The following is a 13102-nucleotide window of genomic DNA, read 5'->3' on the forward strand; positions in this document are numbered from 1 at the left end:
GGACCTGCGCGCCCACGTGGAGTCGTCTGGCCACAGCGTGGACACCTGCGCCTACGTGATCCTCACGGAGAAGATGTGCAAAGGCCACCTGGTCAAGATGGGAGGCAAGATCAAGTCGTGGAAGAAACGCTGGTTTGTGTTCGACCGCGTCAAGAGGAACTTCTGCTACTACGCCGGTGAGGAGAGAGAGAGAGAGGGGGAGGGAGGGAGGGAGGGAGGGAGGGAGGGAGGGAGGGAGGAGAGGGAGGGAGAGATGGAGGGAGTCAGGGAGGAGAGAGAGAGGGGAGGGAGGGAGGGAGGGAGGAGGGAGGGAGGGAGGGAGGGAGGGAGGGAGGGAGGGAGGGAGGGAGAGAGAGAGAGAGGGGAGGGAGGGAGGGAGGGAGGGAGGGAGGGAGGGAGGGAGGGAGGGAGGGAGGGAGGAGAGAGGGAGGGAGGGGAGAGAGAGAGGGATGGAGGGAGGGAGGGGGAGAGAGAGAGGGAGGGAGAGAGGGGAGAGGGAGGGAGGAGGGAGGGAGAGAGAGGGAGGGGAGAGGAGAGAGAGGGGGAGGGAGGGAGAGAGGAGAGAGGGATAGAGAGGGAGGGAGAGATGGAGGGAGGGAGAGAGAGGGATAGAGGAGAGAGGGAGGGAGAGAGGAGAGAAAGGGAGGGGGAGGGAGGGAGAGAGAGAGAGGAGAGAGGAACTTCTGCTACTACACAGGTGAGGAGAGATAGATAGATAGATAGATAGATAGATAGATAGATAGATAGATAGATAGATAGATAGATAGATAGATAGATAGATAGATAGATAGATAGATAGATAGATAGATAGATAGATAGATAGATAGATAGATAGATAGATAGATAGATAGATAGATATATAGATAGATAGATAGATAGATAGATAGATAGATAGATAGATAGATAGATAGATAGATAGATAGATAGATAGATAGATATACTGTAGATAGATAGATATACTGTAGATAGATAGATATACTGTAGATAGATAGATAGTATTTTTAGGGGCAATGCTAGCAGGACATATTTTTGTAACATACAACCCATGTTACCCATATCATGATGAAACAAGTGCTTGGGGAATGACAGTAGGTCAAAAGTAAAACTCCTTTAATTTGTATAGTAGGTGTAGTTTCTATTTAGTTTGAATTAGCGCTCCTTCAATGTCTTCAATCAACCGTTTGTTCCTTTGATTATAAAGCGTCACCCCAGTGGAACTTTGTTGTTTCTATCAAAGCCCCGGGAATAGACACAGTTTAAAAAAAACTGAAAAAGGAATTGTGATTTCTCCTCCACTGTTCTTTTTGAGCCAATAGCAACGATCATTAGAAGGCGCTAATTACCACTCAGAAAACCCTCTGTTCCCTCCAGACTAGTTAGAGTGGCAGTGGGTTTAGTGACATCATATTAGGTCATACACGGAGCTTCATTAAAGGAACACTTCCAACATTTGGGGAAATACACTTATTTGCCCATCTGCCCCAGAGTCAGATGAGATGATTATCACTGTCCAGTAGCCCCAGAGAGGGGTCCAGGTGCATGCTAGCCTAGCTTAACACAAGGACTGGAAGCAGTAGGGAGCAGCTAGCCTAGCTTAGCACAAGGACTGGAAGCAGTAGGGAGCAGCTAGCCTAGCTTAGCACAAGGACTGGAAGCAGTAGGGAGCAGCTAGCCTCTAGCTCCGTCAAAAGTCAAGAAATACAACTTCCAACAACTCCAAAACTGGCACACAGAGATCAAATTGATATCAATCTTCTATTGAGCTGTGTTCAATCATAGTTGAAGACAGTAGAGGTTGAGTACTTTATTATCTAAATATGGTAAGTTAGAGTGTTGTGTTCATTCATAGTTAAAAACAGTAGAGGTTGAGTACTTTATTATCTAAAGATGGTAAGTTAGAGTGTTGTGTTCAATCATAGTTGAAGACAGTAGAGGTCAGTGGCGGACTGGCCATCGGGACGTTCGGGACGAATCCCGATGGGCCGGGACCAAAGTGGGCTGGTCAAAAAAAAAAAAAAAAAAAAAAAAAAAAATATATTTTTTTTTTTTTTTTTTTTTTTTTTCCTTTTTTACTTTTTTTTTTTTGGGCCAGTGTGTGGGCCAGTGTGTGGGCCACTAATGTGGGCCGATGTGTGGGCCAGTGTGTGGGCCAGTGTGTGGGCCAGTGTGTGAGTCGGTGTGTGGGCCACTAATGTGGGCCAGTGTGTGGGCCGGTGTGTGGGCCAGTGTGTGAGTCGGTGTGTGGGCCACTAATGTGGGCCAGTGTGTGGGCCAGTGTGTGGGCCGGTGTGTGTGGGCCGGTGTGTGGGCCAGTGTGTGAGTCGGTGTGTGGGCCACTAATGTGGGCCAGTGTGTGGGCCGGTGTGTGGGCCAGTATGTGGGCCGGTGTGTGGGCCGGTGTGTGGGCCAGTATGTGGGCCAGTGTGTGGGCCAGTGTGTGGGCCAGTGTGTGGGCCACTAATGTGGGCCGGTGTGTGGGCCGGTGTAGTGTGTGGGCCGGTGTAGTGTGTGGGCCAGTGTGTGGGCCATATGTGGGCCGGTGTGTGGGCCATTATGTGGGCCGGTGTGTGGGCCAGTGTGTGGGCCGGCAATAAAACAATAAACAAGTTGCATAAACTAAATCAGATTAAAAATGATCACAGTTCTGGTTTGCCTTAAGATGCAGTTTAAGATGGGTCTTGAACATGGAATATGTAACGAAAAGGCACCTTACAGTCCCCTCTACTGATGGCCCTGGTGGTAATGCCAGTGTCTGCTTTCTGTTGGATGAACTCATTCAATGGGGGAGGGGCAAGTCCATGCAGAACCTTGTACATGAAGCAAGTATATTTGAAAACTTGGAAATTCTCGAAAATTTGCATGTTATGTTTTTCTAAAACATTACAGTGATGAAATGAAATTGGTTTCCTATCAAATACTTTTATGGCTTTTTTGTAGAGTAATTATATTGGTGTAAGAGTAGTGACATATAAAAGAGACCAGTTGATAAAACAGTAGGCCTACTCGATGTGTGATAAAATCATTGAATGCAGACACATCCTTGCAGCATTAACTGGCAGGCAGGGCCTGATCTGCCTGAAGTTTTCGATGTTAAACTTGACTGTTTGTCACTTTCTTCACATGACTTTTTGAAGGTCAATGTAGAGTCCAATGTGACCCCAAGATACTTGAATTAATGTACAATGTCCAGCTCCGCCTCTCCCAGAAACACATTAGAGTGAGTTACCTCTACTGGTGACTTTGTGAACATCATACACACTGTTTTCTTGGTGTTAAGTGAAAGACATGCTTTTGTTAGCCAGTCTTGAATGAGACATGAGACATCAGTGAATGAGATTCACGTTTCCTCCCAACCGCGAGTAGGCCTAGAAGCGCAGAAATGGAGAATGCAAAAAAAGAAAGGGTGGAGCTGAAAAAGCTAGAATTAAAAAACTAAAATTGCTAGTAAAAGACGCAGAACAATGTTCTAAAATTACAGACATGTTTACCCGCTGCTGCTGCTAATGATGATGAAGTTCAAGTGGAAGGAACCAACAGTAACATGACAGGTGCATGCAGTAGCCTAGTGCATATTCTACTGTTGGTGTCTGCCGGTTCATGAGGGCTAGCTAGCCTATACTAGCTCTTGCAGTGATTTCAGTCATTCTATTACAAGACAATGTGCTTTCCGTATTCCTGATTCCTTACAGCACGTGGACGTAAATAGTTGTGACTCGTGATGTTTTTTCTCTGACTAAAAGTTTAGTTAGCAATGTTAGGACTAGTGCCCACCACAGCATCAGAAGCTAAAGTGCTAACCTAGAGAGCCAATCAGAACCTAGGACGGGCTGCAAATTAATCGGCTACTAATATTATAATAGTAAATACTAAAATAAAATACTATTATGTTCCCTTCCAAATTTTCATGTTGATATAATATTGGTAATCTAATTGATTGAATTGATTAGTTGCCATTTTACATGCTTAAATAAGATGTACCTTAGAATTCCCAACTGTTAGCCATGTTCTCGATCTGTATATGATTAGTCTCATCTACATGTTTGTAAATAACCACAGCTAACTAGCTTAAGCTAACAACTAGGTCAACTACTACCCCGTAGTTAAACATATGTGATTGCATATAACAGCTAACTGCTACAGCTAAGTTGGTAGTTAGCCTATTCCATTAATGTTGAATGTATTTATGAAGGTTGTTGATGGTGGTTGGCGCTGATTAGCAGACATGATTCCGTCAGTCTGCCACAGGGCAGCTGTGTTTGCTGATGCTGCTCACAACCACCAGTAGTGTATGACTGTGTGAGTGTGAATGCTTGATGGTTTCTGTGAAGCGCTTTGTGGAACAATGCTGATATACAGTTAAGAATGAGTAATTCGCTTTTGGTTTTTAAGAAAAATTTGTAAAGCTATTTTTGAAAACTACAGGGGTGAATAATACTGTTTTCTTTTGCTATTTTCTTTTAGAATACTGTTTTGGAGTATTAATTTTTTTAATTTTTGTTTTTTTTTATCCACTTTTTCTCCCATTTTCGACATTTTCTCCCATCCCAATTTCGTATCATCCAATTCAACCCTCCCCTGTCACGAATGCTGTTTCTTGCCTCCCACAAGCCGGCTGCAATGTGGACTAAGTCATACATAGCACAAGTCCCCTCCGGTACTTGAGGTAACAGCAGTCGCATCTTTTCACCTGCGCAGCTCGATCTCTCAGTTGCGAGGAGTAACGCGTGGGAGGCTCACGCTGCCCCCGACACTTCCTGATTCTACTGCGCAGGCACACCAACCGACCTGTAGGAGTCGCTGTCCACAACGCCCAATCCCCACCCATCAGTTTCCCACCCCCTAATACGGCCAATGTGTATTAGTATGAACTACCAGCTAAACTGAAAGCAATGTGGAGCGCTGGGCTCGAACAGGCAAGCCCAGCGTCTCCAGTATTTGTGGCGAGCGCCTTGCCCACTACGCCACGTAGCCGCCAATTTTTTAAATATTTGTTAAGAATATAGGACAAACGCTGTATGAATTCAAGCCATTATTATTGATTGCTGATGTTCTTCTTATGCAGTTGACTCTGAGGAAAGAGAGAGCGCCCAATCCAGCACAGCTGACCCTGAGGGGAGAGAGAGCGCCCAGTCCAGCACAGCTGACCCTGAGGGGAGAGAGAGAGCCCAGTCCAGACAGACAGACAGACAGACAGACAGACAGACAGACAGACAGACAGACAGACAGACAGACAGACAGACAGACAGACAGACAGACAGACAGACAGACAGACAGACAGACAGACAGACAGACAGACAGACAGACAGACAGACAGACAGACAGACAGACAGACAGACAGACAGACAGACAGACACACAGAGAGAGAGAGACACAGAGAGAGAGACACACAGAGAGAGGGAGAGACAGAGAGAGAGAGACACACACACACAGAGAGACACATAGAGAGAGAGAGAGAGAGAGAGAGAGAGAGAGAGAGAGAGAGAGAGAGAGAGAGAGAGAGAGAGAGAGAGAGAGAGAGAGAGAGAGAGAGAGAGAGAGAGAGAGAGAGAGAGAGAGAGAGAGAGAGAGAGAGAGAGAGAGAGAGAGAGAGAGAAAACAAACAGGCTCTTGGAATGGGTGTCTGGGAGGAAGTGGGGGGTCTTTCAATGTTGATTAAACGGCAAGCAACTAATGTCATGAGTGCCAAATTAAAGGACAATAAATCCAATCTAACTGAAATTGTGTAGCACAGACCTTTCTATTAGGGATGCTCGATATTGGCTTTTTTACCTATACCGATATTGTCCAACTCTTAATTTCCGATACCGATATCAACCGATACCGATATATGCAGGGTTTCCCGCCCCAAGAAATGGAATAATTTCAGGTAATTAACATTACATATCTCTTGTTGTGGAATTAACACAACATTATGCATACTTTTGACAATAAATAAAATCAGAATTGGTTCTTACTTGCTTGCCTGGGTAAATAAAGGTTATAGAAATGTAAATAAAATATTATTTCTTTAAAACCGATACCGATATTTTTCGATATCACATTTTAATGCCGATATCGGCCGATAATATCGGTAGGCCGATAATATCGGACATCCCTACTTTCTATGGATCAAAACCTCAATATTATTATGGTGTAGTTAATACTTCATGTATCCTTAATCCCTAGGCTAATGATCTCGAGGCACTAAGATGTTAGTAAAAAAAAAACATATGCCAATGACGGGAAGTAACGGTATATGTATGTGTCTGTCTGTGTGTGTGTGTGTGTGTGTGCACTGTGCATGAGTGCACATCTAGGGGCGGTGTGTAGATTTGGTCTCCCTGATGTTGACTCCTTAGCCACAGCCTTGGGTTGTTTAATACTGGACAAGTGTTTCATAACGCCCGTTGTGTGGGCCGGTTTCGGGGCCGGTGCGCGGGCAGGTGCGTGGGCCGGTGTGTGGGCTGGTGCGTCTGAATGTCCCGGGCTGAATTTGTGTCCCAGTCCGCCACTGGTAGAGGTTGAGTACTTTATTATCTAAATATGGTAAGTTAGAGTGTTGTGTTCACTCATAGTTAAAGACAGTAGAGGTTGAGTACTTTATTATCTAAAGGTGGTGAGTTAGAGTGTTGTGTTCACTCATAGTTAAAGACAGTAGAGGTTGAGTACTTTATTATCTAAAGATGGTGAGTTAGAGTGTTGTGTTCACTCATAGTTGAAGACAGTAGAGGTTGAGTACTTTATTATCTAAATATGGTAAGTTAGAGTGTTGTGTTCATTCATAGTTAAAAACAGTAAAGGTTGAGTACTTTATTATCTAAAGATGGTAAGTTAGAGTGCTGTGTTCACTCATAGTTAAAGACAGTAGAGGTTAAGTACTTTATTATCTAAAGATGGTGAGTTAGAGTGTTGTGTTCACTCATAGTTAAAGACAGTAGAGGTTGAGTACTTTATTATCTAAAGATGGTGAGTTAGAGTGTTGTGTTCACTCATAGTTGAAGACAGTAGAGGTTGAGTACTTTATTATCTAAATATGGTAAGTTAGAGTGTTGTGTTCATTCATAGTTAAAAACAGTAAAGGTTGAGTACTTTATTATCTAAAGATGGTAAGTTAGAGTGCTGTGTTCACTCATAGTTAAAGACAGTAGAGGTTAAGTACTTTATTATCTAAAGATGGTGAGTTAGAGTGTTGTGTTCACTCATAGTTAAAGACAGTAGAGGTTGAGTACTTTATTATCTAAAGATGGCAAGTGAGAGTGTTGTGTTCATTCATAGTTAAAGACAGTAGAGGTTGAGTACTTTATTGTCTAAAGATGGTGAGTTAGAGTGTTGTGTTCACTCATAGTTAAAGACAGTAGAGGTTGAGTACTTTATTATCTAAAGATGGTGAGTTAGAGTGTTGTGTTCACTCATAGTTGAAGACAGTAGAGGTTGAGTACTTTATTATCTAAATATGGTAAGTTAGAGTGTTGTGTTCATTCATAGTTAAAAACAGTAAAGGTTGAGTACTTTATTATCTAAAGATGGTAAGTTAGAGTGCTGTGTTCACTCATAGTTAAAGACAGTAGAGGTTAAGTACTTTATTATCTAAAGATGGTGAGTTAGAGTGTTGTGTTCACTCATAGTTAAAGACAGTAGAGGTTGAGTACTTTATTATCTAAAGATGGTGAGTTAGAGTGTTGTGTTCACTCATAGTTGAAGACAGTAGAGGTTGAGTACTTTATTATCTAAATATGGTAAGTTAGAGTGTTGTGTTCATTCATAGTTAAAAACAGTAAAGGTTGAGTACTTTATTATCTAAAGATGGTAAGTTAGAGTGCTGTGTTCACTCATAGTTAAAGACAGTAGAGGTTAAGTACTTTATTATCTAAAGATGGTGAGTTAGAGTGTTGTGTTCACTCATAGTTAAAGACAGTAGAGGTTGAGTACTTTATTATCTAAAGATGGTAAGTTAGAGTGTTGTGTTCATTCATAGTTAAAGACAGTAGAGGTTGAGTACTTTATTGTCTAAAGATGGTGAGTTAGAGTGTTGTGTTCACTCATAGTTAAAGACTGTAGAGGTTGAGTACTTTATTATCTAAAGATGGTGAGTTAGAGTGTTGTGTTCACTCATAGTTAAAGACAGTAGAGGTTGAGTACTTTATTATCTAAAGATGGTGAGTTAGAGTGTTGTGTTCATTCATAGTTAAAGAAAGTAGAGGTTGAGTGCTTTATTATCTAAAGATGGTAAGTTAGAGTGTTGTGTTCACTCCTAGTTAAAGACAGTAGAGGTTGAGTACTTTATTATCTAAAGATGGTAAGTTAGAGTGTTGTGTTCATCCATAGTTAAAGACAGTAGAGGTTGAGTACTTTATTGTCTAAAGATGGTGAGTTAGAGTGTTGTGTTCACTCCTAGTTAAAGACAGTAGAGGTTGAGTACTTTATTATCTAAAGATGGTAAGTGAGAGTGTTGTGTTCATTCATAGTTAAAGACAGTAGAGTCTTTCTGGTGATATATCACATTCACACTCCAAGTGATTTGGATTTTCTTTACAACTGCAAATACATGGACTGTCCAAAAGGGAATTATATTGCGCCTCAGTGCAAGAGTTCAATTGTTAAGCTTGTTTGAATTGATTTAACTGATGTTGGTTTGTGGTCATAATATGATTAGACTCAGGTGCGCAACTCCAGTTAATTTCATAGAGTAAATAATTCGGAAGCACATTTTGGAAAATCATCCTACAATCAAGTTAAAGAGAGAATCCAAGCTCCACGTTTTAATAAACGGGAAAAGCTCCTTTCTGCTCCACTCTCTCCTTCTCTACTCACTCCCCTAGCCTTTCACCCCCTCACTCCTTGACGACGATGCTGATGATGATGATGATGATGAGGATGATGATGATGATGATGATGATGATGATGATAGTGATGAAATAAGCTGCAATACTTTCCCATGCTGTGTTTCTAGGGGAAGAAGCTAGCTCCTGGCTTTTTTTGCCACTAACAAAAAAAACGGAATTCACATAAAAAAATTAACCAAAAAAAGCATTTATCTCATTACTAAGCAGATTTGTCGCATTGGAAAAAGAGGAAGGCACACGAGAAAATGTGGGGCGGATTTCAAAGGGACTGCCTCTTTAATTGTTGGCTGTTTGTTTTGGTGCCGGGCGTTTTGCCACGCGTGAAGCAGATGAAGACAAAAGAAGGGACTGCTGTTTATTTGAGTGGGATTGAAAAACATCTCTACAGACGTATGTCTTGGAGAACATACAGCAGAGAGCTTAGACGAGAGGAATGCTTGTTTTTTTTTACCCCCTGAAAGGCCTCTGGCCTTTTACATTTACATTTACATTTAGTCATTTAGCTGACGCTTTTATCCAAAGTGACTTACAAGTTCTGTACGACAAGTCATCAGGAAGGGCACAACTCTATCAGCTGAGTAACAATGTTCATAAAGTGTTGAGTGCTACAGTGTAGGTTAGTTTATTAGGACAAGTGCATGACAGTAAGGTTAGTTAGGGTTAGCTTTTTTTTTATATATTTTTTTAAATTCAGATAATGGTTGAAGAAGTGCGTCTTTAGTCGACGGCGAAAGATTGGACGTGTTTCGGCTGTCCTAACTGGGGTGGGTAGTTCATTCCACCATTGTGGGGCAAGGACTGAGAATAGGCGGCTTCTCCTTGATGACCCTCCCGGAGCTTGGATAGGAGTAGGTCTGAGGCGGCCAGAAGATGCAGAGCGTAGGGGTCTTGCGGGTGTGTAGTTAGAGATCATTGACCGGAGATAGGCGGGAGCGGTTCCTTTTGCCGCACGGTATGCCAGGTCGAGGGCCTTGAAGCGGATTCGTGCAGCAATGGGGAGCCAGTGCAGGTCCCTAAGAAGTGGGGTGACATGGGCCGACTTCGGTAGGTTTGAGATCAGGCGGGCTGCTGCGTTCTGAATGAGTTGAAGAGGCTTGGTGGCAGTGGCCGGGGGGCCAGCGAGCAGTGCGTTGCAGTAGTCGAGGCGGGAGATGACTGTTGATTGGACGAGGAGTTGGGTGGCTTCTTTTGTCAGGAAGGGGGGCGGATCCTTCTGACGTTGCTCAGGAGGAATCTGCAGGTTCTGGTTGTCGCTGCGATGTGAGCAGAGAAGTTCAACTGGTCGTCGAGGGCAACACCAAGGTTCTTGGCGGTCGGGGACGCGGTCACAGCTGCATTCTCGACTGTGATGGAAAGGTCTGTCAGGGGGGATAACAACCCCAGATACCACAACATCCAGTCATCAGACTGGCTCCATAACCTTCATCATCAAGCAAACGTCAGGATTTTACGGCATGCGATCTCAAAATGTGGGCCCTGGTGGAATCCTGAATGGGATCTGGGGCCCCGGTGGAATCCTGAATGGGATCTGGGGCCCCGGTGGAATCCTGAATGGGATCTGGGGCCCCGGTGGAATCCTGAATGGGATCTGGGGCCCCGGTGGAATCCTGAATGGGATCTGGGGCCCTGGTGGAATCCTGAATGGGATCTGGGGCCCTGGTGGAATCCTGAATGGGATCTGGGGCTCCCGGTGGAATCCTGAATGGGATCTGGGGCTCCCGGTAGTTATTTTAGCGGTTATTTGCTGAAAGACCTGTTTGACATCCTGCACATGAGACGGAATTTCCTTCTTTATTTGCAACTAAAATCTCTCGTACGCACCTTCCTATGCTGTCTGATTTACATCCACACTATTGATCTTCAGCTGTTCTCTCTTGCTGTCTGTCTTGACCCGTCTTGTTTCGTTTGTTTATTTTACACACGTCTGTTCTCTCTCCTCTCTCAGACAAACACGAGGCCAAGATGAAGGGCTTCATCTACTTCCAGGCCATCGAGGAGGTTTACTACGACCACCTGCGCAGCGCTGCCAAGGTAACGAGGACACACCCTCATCATAAACATCCACCTTTAACATTCACTTAGACACTTTACACACTGTTTAACACTACACCATATTTCATCTATTTATTACTAAAATATTTGCACCACATCTCTAGCTCATCTTTGCATTTGTTGCATTTTGTACTTTAGTTTTGTACATTTTGTATAGTGTTTGGTCTTTATTCTTTTAACTTTTTTTTTACTGTATGAAGCACAATATCAGGAGGCTCATACAGAACAAAGCATGTCACTGTAATGTACACGTACCTTACTGTATAATGTGACAAATGAAACAAAACTTGAAACTTGACAATCGCACAATTTAATCGCGATCGAATACTTTAACCGATCGACAGCCCCTAGTTATTTTTTACACCTTTTTTAATAGCGTATCCCTGCTCTCCTCTCTGTGTCCCTCTCTCCTCTCTGTCTCCTGCTCTCCTCCCTCCTCTCTGTCTCCTGCTCTCCTCCCTCCTCTCTGTCTCCCGCTCTCCTCCCTCCTCTCTGTCTCCTGCTCTCCTCCCTCCTCTCTCTCTCCTCCCTCCTCTCTGTCTCCTGCTCTCCTCCCTCCTCTCTGTCTCCTACTCTCCTCCCTCCTCTCTCTCTCCTCCCTCCTCTCTGTCTCCTGCTCTCCTCCCTCCTCTCTGTCTCCTGCTCTCCTCCCTCCTCTCTCTCTCCTCCCTCCTCTCTGTCTCCTGCTCTCCTCCCTCCTCTCTGTCTCCCGCTCTCCTCCCTCCTCTCTGTCTCCTGCTCTCCTCCCTCCTCTCTCTCTCATCCCTCCTCTCTGTCTCCCGCTCTCCTCCCTCCTCTCTCTCTCCTCCCTCCTCTCTGTCTCCCGCTCTCCTCCCTCCTCTCTGTCTCCTGCTCCCCTCTCTGTCTCCTGCTCTCCTCCCTCCTCTCTTTCTCCTGCTCTCCTCCCTCCTCTCTGTCTCCTCCCTCCTCTCTTTCTCCTGCTCTCCTCCCTCCTCTCTGTCTCCCGCTCTCCTCCCTCCTCTCTGTCTCCTCCCTCCTCTCTGTCTCCCGCTCTCCTCCCTCCTCTCTGTCTCCTGCTCTCCTCTCTGTCTCCCGCTCTCCTCCCTCCTCTCTGTCTCCCGCTCTCCTCCCTCCTCTCTGTCTCCTGCTCTCCTCTCTGTCTCCTGCTCTCCTCCCTCCTCTCTGTCTCCCGCTCTCCTCCCTCCTCTCTGTCTCCCGCTCTCCTCCCTCCTCTCTGTCTCCCGCTCTCCTCCCTCCTCTCTGTCTCCCTCTCTCCTCCCTCCTCTCTGTCTCCCGCTCTCCTCCCTCCTCTCTGTCCTCTCTCCTCCCTCCTCTGTCTCCTGCTCTCCTCCCTCCTCTCTGTCTCCCGCTCTCCTCCCTCCTCTCTGTCTCCCGCTCTCCTCCCTCCTCTCTGTCTCCTGCTCTCCTCCCTCCTCTCTGTCCGCTCTCCTCCCTCCTCTCTGTCTCCTGCTCTCCTCCCTCCTCTCTGTCTCCCGCTCTCCTCCCTCCTCTCTGTCTCCCGCTCTCCTCCCTCCTCTCTGTCTCCTGCTCTCCTCCCTCCTCTCTGTCTCCTGCTCTCCTCCCTCCTCTCTGTCCGCTCTCCTCCCTCCTCTCTGTCTCCTGCTCTCCTCCCTCCTCTCTGTCTCCTGCTCTCCTCCCTCCTCTCTGTCTCCCGCTCTCCTCCCTCCTCTCTGTCTCCTGCTCTCCTCTCTCCTCTCTGTCTCCTGCTCTCCTCCCTCCTCTCTGTCCTCTCTCCCCGTGTCCCGCTGTCTTCCCGTAGAGCCCCAACCCCTCGCTGACCTTCTGCGTGAAGACCCACGACCGCCTCTACTACATGGTGGCCCCGTCGCCCGAGGCCATGAGGATCTGGATGGACGTCATCGTGACGGGCGCCGAGGGCTACACCCAGTTCAGGAGCTGAGAGGGCGGCGTCCAGCGGCGTGGGGCGGGGTTCACGGGTCACAGACCCTCGTGAGAAACAACGCGGGCCGGCAGCACCCGGACCACCGGGGAGGCCACCGCTGCACTCTTAAAAAAGGATGGGTTTTCCTTAATTAACCCTTTCACTGCCATACTACAGAAGGTTAACCCTTTACTACCACACTACCGAGTGTGGTAGTAAAGGGTTAACCTTCTGTAGTGTGGCAGTGAAAGGGTTAACCTGCTGTCGTGTGGCAGTGAAAGGGTTAACCTGCTGTGTATTGTCGCAGTGAAAGGGTTAACCGTTTTGGTAGTGCGGCAGTGAAAGCGTTAAACACACGGCACGA

At 45.8% G+C, this 13102-nt stretch overlaps 1 protein-coding gene across 1 annotated transcript in view; it reads left to right on the forward strand.

Annotated features, from left to right (window-relative positions):
- Window positions 1-12900, forward strand: part of LOC311233627 (pleckstrin homology-like domain family B member 1) — a 105496-nt gene extending 92596 nt beyond the window's left edge. Inside the window, exons 21-23 of the mRNA XM_084320593.1 lie at window positions 2-176; window positions 10768-10853; window positions 12616-12900. Of these exons, the coding sequence (XP_084176719.1) occupies window positions 2-176; window positions 10768-10853; window positions 12616-12756 (402 nt within the window). The 3' untranslated portion in view covers window positions 12757-12900. The remainder of the gene's footprint in view (window position 1; window positions 177-10767; window positions 10854-12615) is intronic.
- Window positions 12901-13102: the final 202 nt, after the last annotated feature.

Source organism: Notolepis coatsorum, assembly GCF_963971535.1.
Source record: "Notolepis coatsorum genome assembly, chromosome: 8".
NCBI lineage: Eukaryota > Metazoa > Chordata > Actinopteri > Aulopiformes > Paralepididae > Notolepis > Notolepis coatsorum.